This window comes from Boleophthalmus pectinirostris, unplaced genomic scaffold, assembly GCF_026225935.1.
Source record: "Boleophthalmus pectinirostris isolate CB_2022bp ecotype Guang Dong unplaced genomic scaffold, ASM2622593v1 HiC_scaffold_23, whole genome shotgun sequence".
NCBI classification, from domain to species: Eukaryota; Metazoa; Chordata; class Actinopteri; order Gobiiformes; family Gobiidae; genus Boleophthalmus; species Boleophthalmus pectinirostris.
This window is the reverse complement of record NW_026571207.1, coordinates 22,081,589-22,101,376: the sequence shown is the minus strand read 5'-3', so window position 1 is coordinate 22,101,376 and position 19,788 is coordinate 22,081,589. Positions and strand designations below refer to the sequence as shown.

Below are 19,788 nucleotides of genomic sequence, written 5' to 3'. Positions count from 1 at the left end.
GGTGTAATAACCTTTGTACCAATTTGAAGGAATTGTGTTTCCACATCTATGCATCTGACCAATCTTATAATCTTATCTAGGAATATCTTGGGTTGGTTCTCTTGTACCTCAAAATCTGAGGGGACATGTCCAGTCAGGAAGCCCTTTACCCTAATAACCCTTTGCCACAAATCTCAAAGATACCTCTGAGTTCTACTGTCAATAGCTATTTGTTTTTAATAACTAAGCTCAAATTTGGATATCTGGTCTCTGTCAGGGCTCTGCCATAGAGACCTGAATATGAACCTTGAGCCAAATGCTTTGGACATGTCCCAAGAGAAATGGCATATGGCCCTACTTCTATAGTGAGGTAAGTTCATAACAAGTGGTATTAACAAGAGTTCTACTTTTTGTTAGTGGGTTAGTAGTACAGACACAATCTTCAGTTATAGATCTTCACATTGCTTTGGTGGTAATGTGTTATACTTTACATTCATTTTTGATTGTTGAGGGTTAGATCAGGTCAGATCAGGTCTCTGAATCGTGCACTTGTCTGGGGAGAAAGAAGATGGCTTTCTGTCCTATGTGGGTTCTTGGGCCCAATTTAGGTTTTCCGTTCTTTTTCAAACCCACATACCAATTCATCTCTTTAAATTTTTTGGACTGATATGTGTTGTAATGGTTTTCTTCTAGCTTCTCCAGGAAATGACATTCCTCACTTACTGTTGGCTGAAAAAGAGACAACAACTTTTTAACATGATGGCTTGTTCTTTATGATGGATATGTTACATTAGGTGTCACATTCAAACGCAACTTACACAGCTGTACAAACGACCCTCGCTGTTCATGGCAAGGTACATTCCAGCTTCCTTCCCAAATATGACCACAACACCAATGTCCACAGCTTTAAGCTTCAAAAAGGCTTAGGGGGAAAGAGTTTTGTTATTAGTTTTACTTGAATATCATTGCCTACAACGCTTATAATTTTTGAAGTACGAGTCTTTGTAGTGCATCCAGGGTTACGCTTACTGTGTACGTCCCCATCGTCCCTCTGGCCCTGCACTGTCCCATCGGGGAGGAGCTGGAGGTGATGTCCGCCATTCATGCAGTACAGCCGGGTGAGACTCCTGTAGTCTGGCAAAAAGGCACTTAAGTCCGCCCTCTGCTCAGTCTTGTGCTCCGCTGCGTCTCCGTCCATCATCCTCACCGGGGAACACAGATAGAGCTGGGGTTCTGCCCGATCAGAGGTCAGATTTACAGGGGAAAGTAGTGATATCGGCGGCTCAATCCTATGCGGTGATCAGGTACAATCTCGGGGGCGCGCATTAAGACCACATGGGCAGAGGCTGCGCGCTCTCGACTGTCGATACGCCTCTCCATCACGCTCTCCATTCTCAAGTAGGATGAGAACAGGATAGTTGTAAACGTTGGCCAATTTCGGCACTGTGGTGGAACATGATAAAGACGGCTACTTGTATGAATGCTGAAAGACAGTACCCCCAAAAAGAAATGTCAATGTTATCCTGTTTTCTAGGTAAATAGCTCAAAGGTTATACCATTCATGTGGCACAATGGGGGGCATAATCTAAAGTGGGACCAGGGACAGCGGCATAAATCGCAGGACCAGCTCTGAAACCTACAAGGCCACAAAGGGTTTTACATTTAAAAGGTCATTAATGTGCTAGTGCGCTTGATAGCTTATGGCTCCTTGATTATGTTCTTAATGTGCAAGAATCTTTTCCCAAAAATATCTGTTTACCACTCAGCAAAGATGGGTTTACGTATTAATTTAAATACACTAAAATCAAATTTTGTCTCTTGATAAATTAGATCTGAGAGCTGCTGTCCCATCAGCTACAACATGCTAATGCCAATAGGTTTATGGCAAAACATACTTAACAAGCAGGAATAAAAAACAGGCCAAAAGCAACAGTTCGACCTTTAATCAGTGGAGGAAAAGAGGAACAGGGCTCACACTATGGGAGAAATAGTACACAGGGTATAGAAAAACTATTATCAGGAGACAAGTACACCACATATTCTTTACAATGGATTATATGTACATATTCAAATCTTTAAGCTAAACAAAGCTTTAGAGAAAGCATAAACCAGTGAAACATGATCGGCCCTTGATAATTTTCCAAAAGGTAATGTCTGCATATGTTTTATACAAAATAGATTTTCAAACAATATTTGGGTAGTGCAATTTTTTAGATTCAAGCTGGTTGATTACTTTCACAAACAGTTTTTAGAGTGAAAAAGACTGACTTCTACCCTATTCACAGTATTACAGAAATTGACCAAAGCTGTCACTTTAGAATATAAAAGTAATAACACAAATGATCTGTACAGTTGTATACGAGTGTAGAATAGCTTACACGGACAGTGGGTTAGTTGTCTTTGCTTTGGTCACCTGTTGAACTTAAAACAAATGGGTTTTTGTGCAGTCTGGGTTCTGAGTCTGTTTTCCTGAAAATCTGACCTGCAGAGATAAGGGTTTATGGTGAATCTCAAATAGCTTATATATTGTGAAACTGAAACAGGAAGCAGCCATAGTTTGTTATGTTAAGGTGATACACTGTTATTTCTATTGCATATATAGTAGTCCTCAATGCCATACAGACTGAGGGTAATATTTGTATGAAAGGAGGCAAGTGTGTGAGTTCAAATATTTACCTGTAAACAGAAAAGCAGCAGCAGAGATTTTGGATACACTGAATGTGAAAGTAACCCACGTGTGACGCGTAGGCAGTCGACAGAGATTATGGATTTGTACCAGAAATAAAGACAAGTGCCTCAAACTATGTTGGGCAGGGTATAAGAAAAGAATCAGATCTATTAACAGTCCATTAAAGACAATAAAAAGACAAACCAGAGACAGACACTGAGGAATCCGAACTCGATGTCTTGGTTCATACAGAACAAGTGACGGACATACAGACAGTTGTTGTATATGAAACATGTTTAAAACCTTTAGCATGAATGAAATTAAAATTACATGGTTACTGTGTGTTAAACATTTCCCAAAGCTACATTTCAGCTCTACAATAATTTTGACAATTAGAAGCACCAGTTTATACTTTGTAGCCACTCACTATGACAGATTTTTGTGTAATTTGAACAAGTGCCATATTTGATCTGCAGAAGTTCATTAATTCACAGTTCATTTGTCTTTTTGTGCTTAAACACAAACATGTCATTTCTTTTCGAAGGCCAATAATTTAAGTGCTGGTGTTATCGGGGTGAAAATATTGCAACACATTTTAAATCCTCACTGACAAAACAACAGCTAGACAGTTCCTTTGTGATCACACAACACCACATCCGAGTACTCCCATAGCTGATTTCAGAGATTTAAGGATTGGATAAACTGGGCCATTGTTACCACTTCACAATCAGGTTCTACTCACAAATACTGACTAACTTCCAGCATCACTGAGAAGATGAAACAAGGATTTGGCACTGGATGACGTTCACTATTGGTGGGGTTGAATGCTGAGTGCTTAACATTGGGACACATGTGCAAATATACTCGACACAGAGGACATGTGGCAGACCGGTCAAGGTGGCTACAGCTTGCTGTATGTGGTAAAAAGGGATCACGCTATGGCCAACTGGGCAAGACTTCTCTGCAATTAATCTATGGTGTGTTTAATGCACGCTTCAATATCAAATGTACCAAAACAAAAATGCATAGGTCCCATAATAAGCCATTTACAACATGCCTTTTCTGTCACAGAATGGCAGAATGACAACTTTAGGTTTACAACATAAACAAAGCAGGGACAGTGCTTTGCATGGTAGGAGAAATGTAAAAAAAAAAAAAAAAAACCTAAATAACAATAATGCTAACATTATTTATGCAAACAACGTGAAATTCCTCCTGGTTTTCTGATTGGTTGACGCAGGTATCTTGTCACATTCCACTCAAACTATCAGGGCAGCAGAGGAGCTAAAATATAGTGGGCTATTTCTTAATAAAAAGTTAAGAAAAATTTAAAGACTAATACAAGGAAGCAGTCTTTTAAAGCCTTTCGGAGGATACAAAGTGCTCACATCGCACTCAAAAATTTAGCGTGCGGGAGATTGCATTTGAGGAAAACCAGCTTTCAGTATTCACACTCAAAAATGCAGATCATCTCTCCAGAGGAGGACTGAGCTGCCACTTCTAAAGACAAACACAGCTACTGAAAAAGAAACATTGCGACTGCATGTTAATATGAAGTACAATCACTATATGCTGAGGGCAGAAGTGGAGAAGCATGCCTTGGACAAGCAGGAAGAAATGGACAGGATGATATTTGAAGAAAAAAGGCACATCATTTTCCCTTTTTTTACAATGTGTAAACTTGGAAGAGTTTTGCTTATGGGAGAAATCATCCTTGAAATCAGCACATGTGGGTCGCATGTATCAAAAATGTTCATGATTTTTAATTGACTGAAAAAAAAAAAAAAAAAAGACATTTTGTTTACGACTAAAAACAACATTTCAACGTCTAAAAACTAATGAGAAACTTACAGTCCAAAAGCCTAATTAAGAGAGCATGTTTTTAATTAAGCTCCGCTACCGTTTGTGGTAACAATGACCTGAAATAAATGTAAATATTTATATTATATGAAAATGTAGAAAACACCACCAGAACTTCTCTATAGATAGTAGTTATCTATTTAAGATCTGTTTGAAGGTAAGAAACCTGAGACAACATGGATGTTAGCCTATTTCTCTGATTATACAAAATGGTTCCTATGTGGTGCGCACCATATGCTAGACCAAAGCCAAAAGCTGTGTGCTCTCTTGTGGCTCTCCACAAACTTTTGTACCTCTTCTGCTCCCCTCCAGACCGATGCGTTAATGCCAGGGGAAACCAAACTGACTGGTGGGGGGTCTTTAGTGCTCGTGTTGTCCTAGGGTGGGGTGGGTGGTGAGGGATGTTTAAGGCATTGTGTTTGGGCAGGACTCAGTCATCTCTGGTGGAACAGGAGCGCTTTCACACTCCCAGCTTTGAATTTTGGTAACTGGTTGCTGATGATCTCAGCCAACATCTCTGGGAACTCCACACTCAAGGACTTGTTCACAAATGTGTAGAAGCAGAAATTGAGGAGTCCACCAACCATCTGAAGAAACACATGTTTTCATTAATGTTCAAATGGCAATCATACAACACATTTTTAACTTAAAGAGCACATACATTATCTGTATTGTTTTGAGCCTTTAAACATAGTTTTGAGTATTTGATTGGATTTTGCACTAGCATGCCATCTACTGGCAACAGTGGGAATGAACCATGGGAAAAACTAGCTATTTAAGCAATGTAACTGGCATGGTAATACTGTAATATGCACTAAGTGGTAATGAGAGTGACTTACATGACTTAAGTGACTTAAAATGACTGACCTCCAGATTTCTACACAGATTTCTCAACACAGTTTACTGTATTTAAATGATGTAAAGAACAGTTTTTTTCAGATGCTGCATTAAGTACCTGGAATATTATTTTATACCTCATGCATGGAATCCAGAAGCTTGGTGAGCTGATAGAAGCGTTGCCAGTTCTGACTGGAGTTTTCCTCTCTTTTTACTATTGCTTTCCCCAGCTCCTTAATGTAGGACATCCGAAGCTCATCAAACACAGCCTGGCTCTTTAGGCCGTCCTTTGGCACTGCAAAAACAGATGCAATCAGACTTTAATCTGAGCCATTTTTAGATAGAGTTTGAGTGACGCTTTATGTGCAACTGACAAATAGGATATCTGGACTGATACAGAAAAATCAGACAGAAAAATAACCTAGAGATGTGTTTACCAGCTTTGCAAATACAGACTATGCTCACTATGAAAAAAGTTAAACTCCTTTTCAATGCAAAGAATAACATTTAAAAACAGATACCAATGCCACTTTTTATATAATGGAATGCAATTTTCAACACAAAATGTGGTTTTGCACTAGGCCTGATGTAGTGGCTATTTCAAAACTATTCAGGAAAAAATGTCCAACTCTGTCCTATTTATGTGCCTTTTTTTTCTTGTTTTTGTTCAGAAAAGATACCAGTTTCAACATGTAATAAAGATACTAAAACACATTTGAAATCGTGAACATGTTTCTCCAGAGGTCTTTACCTGTGCTGAGCAGCAGCAGGACCTTCATGCACAAGTACTCATCATGAGAGACCTGCAGACGAACAAACTCGCTGGAAATCTTCAGCATCTGTTCAAACTGGTCAGTCATGAATGGCAGCTTCATTCTGTCCCTGAAACCAAAGTGAGAGTACATGAAACAGAAGTATTTCCAAGTAGGGCTATCACAATAACGGTAAAAATGAATCACCGCGGTACTAAGAGGCCCAACATCCACCGCGATCATTGCACGTGATCAACGTGACCCGATCCAGAGTCCTGCATGGGTCCATTTTTAAAGACCTGCTCCCACCCGGACCTGTTAACATTCCACCCATTACCACCCATGCCCCTGATAACCCAGGACTAACCCAGGACTAACCCAGGACTAACCCAGGACTAACCCAGGACTAAGGTGCGCCCACGTAGACCGTCTGGTGACCGCAGGCGAAAGGACCGGCGCAGAGCTCCGCAGCGCACGAAGTTAGGGTGGATCGGCCTTCGCCCAATCGCGCTTTGCGGACACCTACTCCGCATGCTCATGCTAGAGGCTCTCTCTCTCTCAAGTCCGTAGGTACATGAGCTGGTGCAGGACTCTCACCCGAGCTGCCACAGTGAGAGCTGGAGAGATGCAGCGGCACTTGTTCCAATGCCAAATGTTACTACTGCCACGCTACACACGCTATATCTGCACGACAACCAAGATACATGTGCATCTGCGCAACAAGCGCATCATCGAAGAGAGTTTTCAGTGCCGCTGGAAATATTATAACTCTAGGGGACGGAGGGTGGCTGTTGAGCTGCTATACCGCACCGCAGGAAAAATTCCCTAAATCGCGACAGCCCTATTTCAAAGCAATTTTTTTAATTTCACAATTACAGTTTAACAAGCACATGTTGGTTACTACAAACTGTACTGTACATAAACAGCCAGTCACTTACTGCACTTTTTTTTACTCTACCTACTCTAGTATTTTTATATTTTCTTTCTTATTTCCCTACTCTATTTAGCATCTTTGATATTCTAGTTTAACATTTAGTGTAAAAGATTTATTTAGAATCCTTGTTTTTCTTGCATATTTTTGAATGATTGTACTGCAGCAAGTAATTGTACTTTACTATTGCAACACTAAAATTACCCACTGTGAGACCTATTTTATTAACCCTATTGATCTTGTTTTGCATTTTCCAGGTTATAATGATGGCACACTTCCCATGGCAGACGCTCTCCTCCTAGAGTGTAGTTTACATGCAGAATAATAATGCATCGAGAGAAGCTGAAATGCTAATTTGTGGTGACAACTGACAGACAGGTGCAACTTTTGACAGACATGCTTCACATAGCATTAGCAGAGTGTGAATATAAACAAACACAGATGAGATGATGACAGGTGCTCAAAGTTCTCCCAAAAAATATGATTGCAAAATACAAATATCATTAATAAAGGGCAGGCCTGCCACAATAACAAGTGTGATATATTGCTCATGTAAATATAGGGGATAAACAATAATATTAAAACAAATTTATGCCATTGACACAATAACTCTAAAGCAGAATTATCCCCAAATAACAATTCTAAATGTACCATATGGTTAAAAACACCAACTGCAATAAATAAATAACCAAATTAAATACTGAGTTTGCGTCTATAATCAGTGAATGAATGAGGTATTTGACCCTCTACAGCTCAAATGTTATTGTGTTATTAAATAGTGACTCCCTAAAATTATTATTAACAATTATTAATGAACAATAAGTCAATATAGTATTTATCGTGACAGGTCTAATAAAGGGTTAGTCAATAAAATACTTACTCATTAATGACAAGATCTGGAGCAAAGCAGAGCATGTCGCCATTACACTGCTGATAGGACCTCCATCCCAAACCAAAGGACATGAGAAAGAGCCAGGAGCACTGCAGTAGGGTCATTTGATCATCAAGATGCAAGTTCCTGAATCCTGAAGAAAGAAAACAAATGACTTTTGAACACAATATTAATGCAGACAACCGCCACTTTTGTCCACCTCAAAAAGCCTCCTTAATAACCAATTAAATATCAACTATTAAAGATACATAACTTTACATACACACATACATACAGAATTTTTCACAAACTATAATGATTGACACATTTATACACAAATCTATAGGAAGATTTGTAATGGTAATTATAGTAATCTTATCCTTATAACGTAATTGTTTTTAATAAATCCCAATAATAAAATGCACCACATTGTTTTCTTCACACCCAGAGAGAGCCCAGCACAAACCTGGCAGGGACTTGGCCCACTTGACAGCTGAGATGACCTGTCTGCCCCCCAGTCTGTTCAATGTGGTCATTAGGCGAGTGGACGTGTCAGGCAGTGTGCTGTCATAGCCCGCGTATATGGTCTCAGGCTCGATAGCTTTCAACAGGGACAGCATGGTGGGCACAAGCTGGGGCATACATTTGGGCACAAGGGGGCGGGGCTCAACAGGTGGAGAAGGCTGAATCGCTTCGGACACGTTGCTCTGCTGCACACCTTTTAAACGGTTCTTCTTGATTTTACGAGCTACAAAAGGCATGCATACATTATTATTAGTTAATGAATGGAAGAAAAATTAGCATTAATTGTGTGACCATTATTATGCTACAGACCTTCCAGGTTCATGCCAGCCATAAGACACTTGCGAAAACGGCAAGCGGGGCAGTTCTTCCTCCTGATTTTGTCAATGATGCAGTCATTTCTGCCAGCACATAGGTAATTATGTTGCCCTGTAGCACAAAGAAATGTTACTGACCACATTGTGTATGACAGACTCATTTTAACACAGGCATGGTTTATCCCATCTGGTGAGCTTCAGGTGGCAGTGTACCTTCAACCGCCCTCTTAAAAAAGACCTTGCAGCTGCCGCAGGTGAGAACGCCATAGTGACAGCCTGATGCTTCATCAGAACACACCAGGCAGACTTTATGAGCATTGTTTTTGCCTTGTGCCGAGGTCGGAGCGCTGCTGCTCTCCTTACGAGTGGAAGAACTAGAGAGAGGACAGAAGAAAAAAATTTACTAAGTAAATGTACATTTGTTCATGCTGTAAAAGAAGGTTTAAGTAATTTACTGCATAACAAAATACAAAAAAATCATCTTTTGAGTCAATAGTTAAAAAAATTGTTTATAATAGAATATGGTTATAATAGAATATGTTTTTCTGTGCATTTAATATCACAATCAAAGTACAGGAACATCAATTTTATTAAAGCAACTGCTAAGTATCAACACTAGTTAACGGACTTCTTCAGTAAAAAAAAAAAACAGTTTACACTATGTTTGTTTCTTAAAAGATGATTGATTTTATTGTCTAACTCAGTGCATACGTCTTTTCCTCTCTATCCTGGGTTTATTGGGGAAAAAAGAAGACTGCGCTCCATTGTTCACAGTCAGCCTTTAAATACTTTGTGAGCCACAGGTCACATCCTAAAGCAAGATGTGTTGGAAAATAACATTTGATGAAACTGCAAATATTTCCTGAAGTCAGCTGCTAGGCAAACATGTGATGTGTTTCCTAAAAGCCACCACAAGGGGTCGCTGGACTTTGCTGCATCCATGCGACAGCAGTACACACCCCCTTCTTAAAGAAGTGGCTCATCGTAACACCACCCACAAAGGACAGAAGCTAAGCCTATGCAACTTCTGGAAGTATTCACCCAATTTTACAACAAAGAAAATTTATCACCAACATGCACATTTGATCACAGTTCACCTTTTATTGTAGAGCAGGAAAACATGTGGGCATAGCAGAAGGAGCAAACCTAAGCATAACATAAAAGTCTGAGGTCTAGCAGCATTTAGGCTAAACGAGCAGAGCAGACAGAGGCTCTTAGCACACCGTCTCGCCACGGCAGAGGAGCTGAGAGCTTTCAGAGCACACTGTGGTCAATAAGTCTACATTTTCCACTTTTGTGCTGACGGATTACCGGAGTCATCTCACTGTTCGTTATTCCACACATCACTCATGTTGAGGAGTGGCCAAAGCAGTGACCCATGAACAGGAAACATATATAACTTTATGGATGTGTAACCAGTTTACCGCAACAGAATCACTGTGATCCACAGTCATTAATGCTATAAATATTTAGTAAAAAGGAGGTAATGAATGACACAGTACACAATAGTATAGAATGTCTAAAATTCTCCCCCATATAAAAAAAAAATCTGTCTTTGATGCTCCTTGTGTCGTTATTAACATCAAAAATCTACACTGTTCAAAAAAGCTGCTTAAATATGAATTACAGCCAATAAGTGACATTCAAACTCCACAAATTGGATGAAAGAAAATTATTAATATAGAAAGTATCTGTGCCACCATAATCTGGACAAAATGTATGGGAACCACTGAATAGTACTTTTTCAAAATTTTGTAAAAACAAAACAATAATAGTAAGTGAATCCATAGTGAATCCAATCTGTACTTGTAAACCTAAAAAGGCTCTTAATCTTCCATAAAGCTGGTCACATACTTGAGGAATTGTCCTATATCAGATGACAAGAGTTGTAGTATAATACTGTTGTTTGGTGTCAATAATCGTGAATTATTTTTTTATTGTGCCACAAATATAATAACCAAAATGACATTCCTAATTTTAATAGGTTGATTTCTTAATAGTCCTTAATAAGGTGTGTTTCCTCCACTTCTCTACTCCTCAGGGTTCGACACAAAATATATTTAAATTGTAATTCAAAATAATGAACTTTTTATATTGCAAAAAAAAAAAAATTCTAATTTATAATTACATTCACAACCTTTGACTTCACCCCCACATCAGCTGCTTTTTCCCAGTTATTTTCTCTTGACAATGTAGGGTCATATACTGCATATACCTTTCATAAAGAGCTGTACTGCCATTTATGATATAAACGCCATGCCATATGTCTCCTAGGACTGATGAGGTTTCCCCCCTTTACGCACTGCTAATAAGTCTCTCGTCTGAGGTGGGGTGAGGAGGATGAGGTGGGGGGTGGGGGTACTAGGGGGAGTCAGTGTGTGCTCCACTGCCCTGTAGAGAATGTGTCAGTGCGTCAGCTTTACAACGACTGGTTCAAATCCAATTACGGTGGGCTGTGCATGCAACAACAAACTAAACTCTCTTCAATGTCAAATTTAAGGTGCAGTATGTAACTTTTCTGGTGGAGGGTACGCCAGCTGCTTCTCTCCCTGATTTGTTTTTGGCTGCTGCATATCACATTATTATTAAATAAGTTTAAAGGCAAAGTAAATATTATAAAAACACACATTATTAATGTGAGTAGGATTGACTCTTCACAGATCAGACCCAAGTATGATTACAGATACATTTTCTGTCATATGGTGGAGTGTCTGAAGCAAAGCAATATCATGGAGACAAGTTTTCCAGAAAAGTTTCATAGTGTGCCCTTATGGTTTGCATGTAACATCAGCACAACTCAGTTTACAGCAATCACAACCTTACAACAATAAAGGGAGGCCATATTTCCTCTTTTTAAAAGCATCTGTTAAAGTGACATCTCCAGGAAGTGCTTGCATTCTCAAGAGATTATTATCGGTCAGAAATCAGAAGTCTGCTTCCCTCATGTAGGCCTCAATTCAACACAAAACAGGCTGCAATAAAGTTTACTGCCATCATCTGAAGGAGTAATCAATTGGCCTGGTTTCAATGAGGCAGGTCATCTAATGCACTTAGCATAATGCCAGTGGTCCAGTGTCCTGCTTAACTATCCATAATCTCTAGGATTTAACCACCTATGTCACGAGCTCCACTGGAAATCTGTCTGTTTCCCTCAGACGTCAACAACAACACCTTGACTGAAAGCTGTTACACTCTGACCATTCACTACAAAACATAATATGCAAAAATCTGTCCACAAAGGAAATTTTTAACTGTAACAGAGTGGTATTAAATCAAAATATGTCCTCAATATGGGAAAGAAGAGGTGGAGCAGGATGCCGTGGTTTCTCCCTGAAGTTTTTAAAAATGAAGAAAAAAGATTCTGCATGTATAATCAAATCCAGGCTCTTCAGTATTTGCATTAAAAAGGGAAAAAGTGGAAAGTGGCCCTGCTTGGGGCCGTTTCTCACTTGAGAGAGCTCAGTATTTATCATATATACATTTTCTTTGCACTACAGGGATTTTATTTATTTATTTTTTTGTTATTTTTTGAGCCATAATAAGACTGATCATTGATTCATAACTTCTATGACTCATTACAGATGCAAATTAAGTACTAAATAAAATCTATTAAACTATTTATTGCAGCTTAAGATTTTTTTTTTTTTTTGCAATATTGTAGAATTAATTAGAATAGTTTTTGTGGTATAAAGCTGCTCCTGAGCTATTGTTTCACTGGCATAAATTCATTTCAATATTGTTGTTTATGGTCTATATTTACTTCTGCGATATATCATACTTCAAAATTTGTTATGACGACAAGCCTAGTCACAGCTCATATCAATAGAGAAGTAAAAAGGTACATCTTCACTGTGAGTAGGCGTGGACAATGTGCCAAAAAATGTATATTACAATTTTCCTGGAGCAAGATCACAATTTAAATTTTATCACAATTCATGCGCTGTCAGTCTCTTTATATTGCCTTGAAAATGTAAACTAATCTGCATCTGCTAAAATTTTTCACTGCATTCCATTTGGTTAAATGCACCTGCCAATCACTCAGAGCACTGCTGAGGCAGAACATAGAGCTGTATTCAAGAAAAAATTAGTAAATCACGGTATGGACATTTTAGCTTATAGTCACAAGAATGAGATCACTGTTCGAGTTTTATGACTACACTCACAGCCCTAATTGTGACTGTTGTATCAATAATTAGTCAACTTCAAGAAATACTTCTACCTGGGGCTTCAAGATTTTTTTTATTTTGAATTAAACTAAAGACTAAGGTTAAATTATGCCAACCACAAAACCCTGGTCACATTTGCTGTAAACTCTTGTGAACTTAAATATTTGCTTAGCACATAGTGTAGCCTAAATAAAGCTTCATTTGAAATGGTGACATCAGTTGCAGGTGATAGTTTATGTACTTTTGTAATTACAAATGTTATTTTGCTGAAAGTGTGGCCAGGAGTACTACTTTTGTTTAATTGTCAAACATGTTTCATCTTTGTAGCCTGAAGTTGTATGTTGTCTTTGACCGGTGAAGACAAAGCCAGGCCTTAAGGCTGACTGAGTTTTGGTGTGACAGTGAGCAGAGGTGGGTGTGACTTCAGCAGAGGTGGGTGTGGCTTGAAGCTGTGAACGCTGCGGCTGCTACTGTGTGCAGCTGGACACCTCTGGAATGTGGGAGGGACCAGCTCCCGAAGTCCACTGTGCTGACTCGACAGCTGTACACTAAACTTAGATGAGGATCGGCAAACAAAATGCAGCCTTGGCAACATCCTCTTAACCCCAATAAGAGACTTTTAAAAGCTGCTACAGAATTAAATAAAAAAGGCAAAAGTGCAGCTCCATTGGAATGCTGTAATAATGTCAAAGTGCTTGGAATGGCAGGCATTTGATTTGGCGTTCACTCGGCGCCAGCTGCAGAGAGAGAGGCGAGAGAGAGAAAGTAGGTCAGGAGAGTCGGTGCTGCGGTCCGCCTGCCCGCTACAGCGCTCATGTCACGCCCACATGCACAACACACACGCATGAATAATACAGAGCCCTGACCCACACGCACATAAACTCACACTCAAATACTAGTGATTTACAGCTACTGAAAGCTACTGCTGACAGGAAGGGCCCTGGCTGCGGCTGGAGGAGGCAAAAATAGAGGACAGAGCAAGAGAAGAGATGACTATGACCAAAAGCAAAGTCAGAGCCACCTTCTCCACTAAAATTATTCTGATGCAAAGACACAGCCTCACTAGCACCCTCACTAGCACTGGCTCACAATTACCCCGATCACAATTATTTTGGCTGTCCCTGTGGTTCAGCTATCTACATACTTCTGTTCACCAATATGTGACTAAACAAGAACTGCCCTGACTTCCCAAGACAAAAATGTTGTTGTAAATTCAAATCTAAAATGTAAAAAAAACTCCCAACTGGACAAGGGGTTTGTTTCTGTTTGTGTTTGAACAGTGTCCTGCTCTAGATTCAGCCATGAGTCACAGTTTCCCAAGTCAGCTCAATATTCCCCACACGCTTTACTCTGTGGTGACAAATCTGGTGATAGACTCGTCCAGGCGCTGGTATAGTTAGCTTCACAGAAGCCGTTTCGCACAAGTGGTTACTGTCAGTCTTACACATTTCTGAATGAAAAACAGGAAGAAACTTTCTTTAAAGTCAAATCTATAAATACAGGACATTACAGACACAATAATATTGGTACAATTCATTCATAAAAATTATTATTTTCACTGATAAATAGTATTACCATTTATAAGAAAGAAAAACATCCCACAGCAGTTGCACAGAGTCTGTGCTATTACAAGTGGCCTATAAACAGGACTCTGTGCTTCTGTTCAGGCCGTCACAGACGAAGAAGGAAATGCCAGGCTAAAAACAAATGTTACATAACAGAGTTTGACTAGGCGTGCTCCAATTCAACAGAGGAAATATTTCTCTTTATTCTTTTCTCTACGCGAGAATGCTAATCAGGTTATTATGCCAAAATAAAATCATCCAGAAATCAGCCAGTGCCTTACTAAGGCTGCTGTCTGTCATGTTAACATCATGTGAAGTGTGATATATGACTGCAGAAAATACTGCCATATTCCCAACCACTTTATGGCACCGATACTGTACTCTGACCCTCTAGGATATTTAGGCTTAAGCTTTTTAAAGTCATGATATGTTTATTACTCTAACTGCTTGTGCTTTAATTAAGAGATTGCTGCTGGGCAACAACTTTCTGAACAGAATCAATTAGATATTTTGCAAAAATCTTTCAACCCATGTATTTACATGGTCTAATTTCACTTCCATGTGCATATCAGGCAGTTCAGATTGAATATTTCTGTGAGGGTGGTGCTCATTCACTCGACCTGGCTGCGTTTATATGACTTTGGTTACGCTTAGAGAGTATTTATATTTATTTAGAACGTATCCTACACCACATGAAAGTGGCCTAACTCTTACAATTAAGTGCAATTTCTGTTCAAATAAATAAATAATAATCAAAAAATGCTTTTTGATAATAGTATTAGTCCCTTATAGAGAACATGCAATCAACGATTTTTTTTTTTTATATAATGCAATTATCATCACTGAATAATACATACATTTGTATCACATGATCACTATTTACGAAAAACAAATAATCAAATCATCATATCAAACTTATATCCAATTATTAGTTTGAGAATTGATTCTTCCTGGGTATAGGTTTTCTTCTAATCAGTTTGCAGGTAAAACCAAACTGTAAAATAATGCAGACGGCCTAGGGATTAAAACGGTGCTTATGAGCTTGTGGTGTAAGTCCCTGCAGGCCCATCTAAGAGCAGAGGAGTTGAGGGCTACAGCAGGTCACAGCTCTGTGTTCTAGAGGGCAGTTGTGGCGTGACAAGCCCGAGGAGTGGGTGATGCTAACCTGTCACATGAGGTAGAAACAGGAAAAGTAACTCCCTCTAAGAAGCAGCAGACCAATCCACAACACACCCAAATTTTAAAGATTTCAATGGGCTAATATTGAATATCAAGGTCACTCCATTAAGTAAACAGAGGTGAGGAGTAGTAATGTTATTGACAAAACAAAACAAAAATAAGCTTAAGCAAGTCCAGGTCCTGCCGATGTGGCCACTTCCAAAGATTGCGTGCCATTTTAAAACTGCACCTGAAGCTAATCACGACCTGTCCAATGAGTTTACACAGATGAATGCATGAATGCACGGGCAAAAAAAAAAACTTGTACACAACGCCTATGATCATGTGACTAGTTCCTTAGCTACTCACAATGTTGGCTGTGAGCTGGGCCTCACAGCCAACATTATAGCTCAACCCTTACAAGTCTACAAGGCTACAGAGTAATAACCTAACAAAAGACACTTTGTAAGAGTCGGCAAAGTGTAAATAGTGGACCAGCTATGTTCAACTGAATAGGAGCTTACAGAAGAAAAAAATGTATAAAATTACAATTCTACAGTATCACAGGATCAAGAAACCGAGGTAGCAAGCCAGCATTTCCTTTTTGCTCACAGGAGAATCCTTTCCATTGAGTTCATGCCAAAATTTTTAAGGAATATTTAATGGAATATTTATGGAATATTTAATTGAGCAATATGTTTAAAAACAATGAAGTTGTTAAAGAGATGCATTTAATTCAGTCAAATAGCCATTGTTTTGTTTGTGCAATTGTGTAATGGCTCATCTTTACCAAAAGTAAGATTTAAAACTGTTGTTTGGTCACAAGAGAAACAAGTATGTGACCAAAAAACACATGTACATGACCACTTATTTTTATCTAATAAATGATGCAAGATTACATGTTATAATGAAAGAAAGATACTAGACATCTGTGCAAAATGTGTCTGTTTCACTTACAGTCCCATACCAAGAATCTAAACATGTCAGAAATGTACTGGATTGAATACAGTGATGTATCATGTAAATGGAGTGTGCCTTGTTGCAGTGCGCAGTACTGACTGTTTCATACCTGGTAAAAGTCAGAGAAGCGCTGGAGAAACTCTCATTTCCTCTGTGGATGCCCGAAGTGTCGCCATTTCCCTGGACCCTGTTCCAAGAACCGCTGACTGTTGTCACTGGGAGGTACAGTGTAGTCACAGGCTTTTGATCTTTTTGCTGCTGCGTTTCATTGCTCACTCCAAAATGAAAGCTCTGTCCTCCTGACGTGCTCACACCACAGATGGAAATAGGGTTAGACCTGGGCAGATTGGTGGAAGATGTGCCACTAATTTGGCAATAATTCTGGCCTAAAGATGTCTTCTCCTGCTTTATCACCCCAGGGGTGCTCAGCTGAATGAGCCCACAGTCTTTCTCTTTCTTCACTGAAATAGACAAACTGGATGAAGGTGTTAGAGGGGAAGGTGTGGATGTGCTAGCACTCGTCTGACTGGGACTAGTGATGTTACTGCCATTAAGAGTAACTGTGCCACAGTTATTGCTGCTCTCAACAAGGGTCGGCTTAGTGTCTCTGTCAGAGCTGACATCTCCAAGCAAAGAGTCTTCCCCCAAAGTTGAGAGGAAAGCATCATCACCAACATAAAAATCTGACGGGGACCCAGTGAGCTCAAAGTCCTGAAGGAGATCCAGAGTGTTATCACAGAACAACTTCTGGTTCACATCCATATCTTTGCTGATATGGTCAAAATCATGGTCAAGGTCAATGGGATCTGGTTCTCCTTTATCCATAGAGAAGTCCGTTTTCAGGGGGAAAAAGTTTGGATCTGACCCTCCTATGAGGGAATCCATGGAGGACTGGGCACTGTCCTGGACTCTGGATCCTAACAGATTTTTCTGATCTTTGGTTAGGCCTCTGGGCTCTTGGTCACCTGAGCCTACTGAAGCAATGACTGAAGAAGAGGAAAGGCTTTCTGAAAGGGGGCTGTTGTTGAAGCCGTTTGGGACCTGTCCTGGCTGCATTAAGGGGCTTGGAGGAAGTACTATAGAGGTGGCAGAGGCGATGGACATGGCACTGGGAGGAACCACTCTCAACAGGCCTCTCTCCTCGGAGCTCTCTGTGTAGACCAGTTTACTCAAATGGTCATCTCTTCTGTAGACCAACTTCTTTACTCCTCCTTTGTCCATCTGGAAAGTAAAATGAAAGTGAAATAAATAAACCACTGCCGTAATTAAAGCTTTAATAAGTGGGTAGTACAGATGTAAGTACGATAAGCTAACATTAGCATGTCATTTGTGTTAGTAGAACACGAACAGTAAATAATGAACAATCATTGCATGTGTTTGTGCAAAGTTTGCAAGCTTCTCCTGCGCGCCCTTGAGCTAATGTTGCTAAAGACAGTAAAAGCCAGTTTTACGCCCATTATTTACAATCCATTAACAAAACGGAACTGACAAATGCGCATTTACATTAGGCATATTTAAAAGTAACAAACCCCGAAAGAAAGTAATTTCTGTAGCGATCACATTGAGAGTTGACGAGTGTAGTGAATGCTAACAGTAGCATGTTGCTAAGTGCTGGCATGGCATGTAGCCTTGTGGCTAAGAGTTAGCACAGTGCATACGTGCCTACATTTCGATCCAGTGTCCGTGACAGTGCTCTAGGATTGTTAGCCAGAATTTGCCGTAGTATTTATATATATTTTTTCATATATTTTATTCACATTTACGTAACACACATACAGTTAACAAGAAAATGTATACTTACCCTTCAAATGACTGGTTGTTGATATGTCTGCACAGGACGTCTGTCAACATTGTTTTGGTAGAAAGTGTAGTCCAAAACATACACTCAGTATTTGTTAAATGTGGCCTGAAGCGCGCTGTCACAGCTACATGGCTAAAAAATACAACGATAGCACGCTACGCTAAACATTATTTATCCAATCTTCTAGTTTGACCTACCTTTTGAGGTGACAAAGTGTGTTAAACTGGCCAAGCTACGGAGAGGCGCAGCTTGCCATTAGGAAAGTAGGCGCTAACCTCCAAGAAAACATACAAAATGGAGAATCAGCTCACAGCTCACAGCCCCACTGTTTACATGGAGCACCGCCACCTGCTGGACATCTGCTGTCAATGCATATTGTTTTATAGTGCGTTTCATTATTGAAACTGATTTTTAAATTTTCTTTTACTGCTTTCGTTTCGGCCTATGAACCCTGTAAAATAAAGTAAGTCTATAAGATTAATTGATATAAATTGTTTTTTACTCAACGTTATCATAAACTAATTATGTTATTATATATTATATTAAGGACTTTTATATAGTTGCTTGATAGCTTTTGCAAGCGCTGACCTGAGCCTCCTTAGTTTACTCTAATTTAGGTAGTAATTAATTGTAAGTAAACACATTTCTCACACCACATTTCCTCACAGTGAAATAAACTATAAAAATAGACTGTGTTCTTTGAGATAAAATTAAGTAGTTTAAGCATAAGCTCAAATTAATTTCAATTTTCTATTTATACCATATAATTTCACAGTTGAGGGCCCTATTGTCAAAAAATGAGATTTGGAGTTTAAATAGTGATGAATTTTATAGGTTAAATTAAATGTGTGTTAAATGTGTATCAATGTAACTTTATGCTAATGAACATCTTGATCATCTACTATCATATAGCCTATATTCAGCTGAGACTCACATAGTGTTACATTATTCATGCTGAAGTTGCATGAAATCTAACCCCTTCAAAAATATAGAATGTGTCCAGGGAGTGGAGCACAAACAGGAAATAAAATGAAGACGAGAGGCTGGAAATGGGCTTTAATGGGAGGATGAGTGAGGTATAAACAGCAGGCTTTTATATGGGAGAGATGTCCTGGCAGCAGGGCATAAGAGCAGCCATCCCAGACAGGAATCCATGCCCATAATGTCATTTATTAAGCTTGTTGACCCACATATGTGAAAATTCACCTAATGCACACACACACATACACACACACAAACATACACACACACGCACGCACGCACGCACACACACACACACACACACACACACACACACACACACACACACAAACACACACACAAACACACACACACACATACACACACACACATACACACACACGCACGCACACACACACACACAAACACACACACACATAT

The 19,788-nt window shown here is 39.3% G+C and overlaps 2 protein-coding genes across 5 annotated transcripts; both read right to left on the bottom strand.

Moving 5' to 3' along the window:
* Positions 1-6: 6 nt before the first annotated feature.
* fgf1a (fibroblast growth factor 1a) lies at positions 7-1,784 on the bottom strand. The gene is made up of 3 exons (XM_020927825.2): positions 1,009-1,784; positions 798-901; positions 7-708 (listed from the first exon to the last, which is right to left on the bottom strand). Exons 1-3 carry the CDS (start codon positions 1,178-1,180, stop codon positions 508-510), a joined length of 477 nt encoding a protein of 158 aa, XP_020783484.1. The 5' UTR covers positions 1,181-1,784; the 3' UTR covers positions 7-507.
* A 123-nt stretch (positions 1,785-1,907) lies between these two features.
* nr3c1 (nuclear receptor subfamily 3, group C, member 1 (glucocorticoid receptor)) lies at positions 1,908-18,700 on the bottom strand. 4 transcript variants are annotated; one of them, XR_008632919.1, is made up of 10 exons: positions 18,388-18,668; positions 16,696-17,807; positions 8,951-9,111; positions 8,733-8,849; positions 8,365-8,646; positions 7,908-8,052; positions 6,096-6,226; positions 5,482-5,639; positions 4,499-5,094; positions 1,908-4,417 (listed from the first exon to the last, which is right to left on the bottom strand). XR_008632919.1 is itself a non-coding variant. In XM_055158988.1 (9 exons), the coding sequence occupies exons 2-9, from the start codon at positions 17,805-17,807 to the stop codon at positions 4,942-4,944; spliced, it is 2,259 nt and encodes a 752-aa protein (XP_055014963.1). In that variant the 5' UTR covers positions 18,585-18,700; the 3' UTR covers positions 1,908-4,941. The 4 variants fall into 4 exon arrangements, 3 of the variants coding, with proteins under 3 accessions (XP_055014963.1, XP_020783971.1, XP_055014964.1); XM_055158988.1 differs by having other exon boundaries at positions 1,908-5,094; positions 18,585-18,700; XM_020928312.2 differs by having other exon boundaries at positions 1,908-5,094.
* Positions 18,701-19,788: the final 1,088 nt, after the last annotated feature.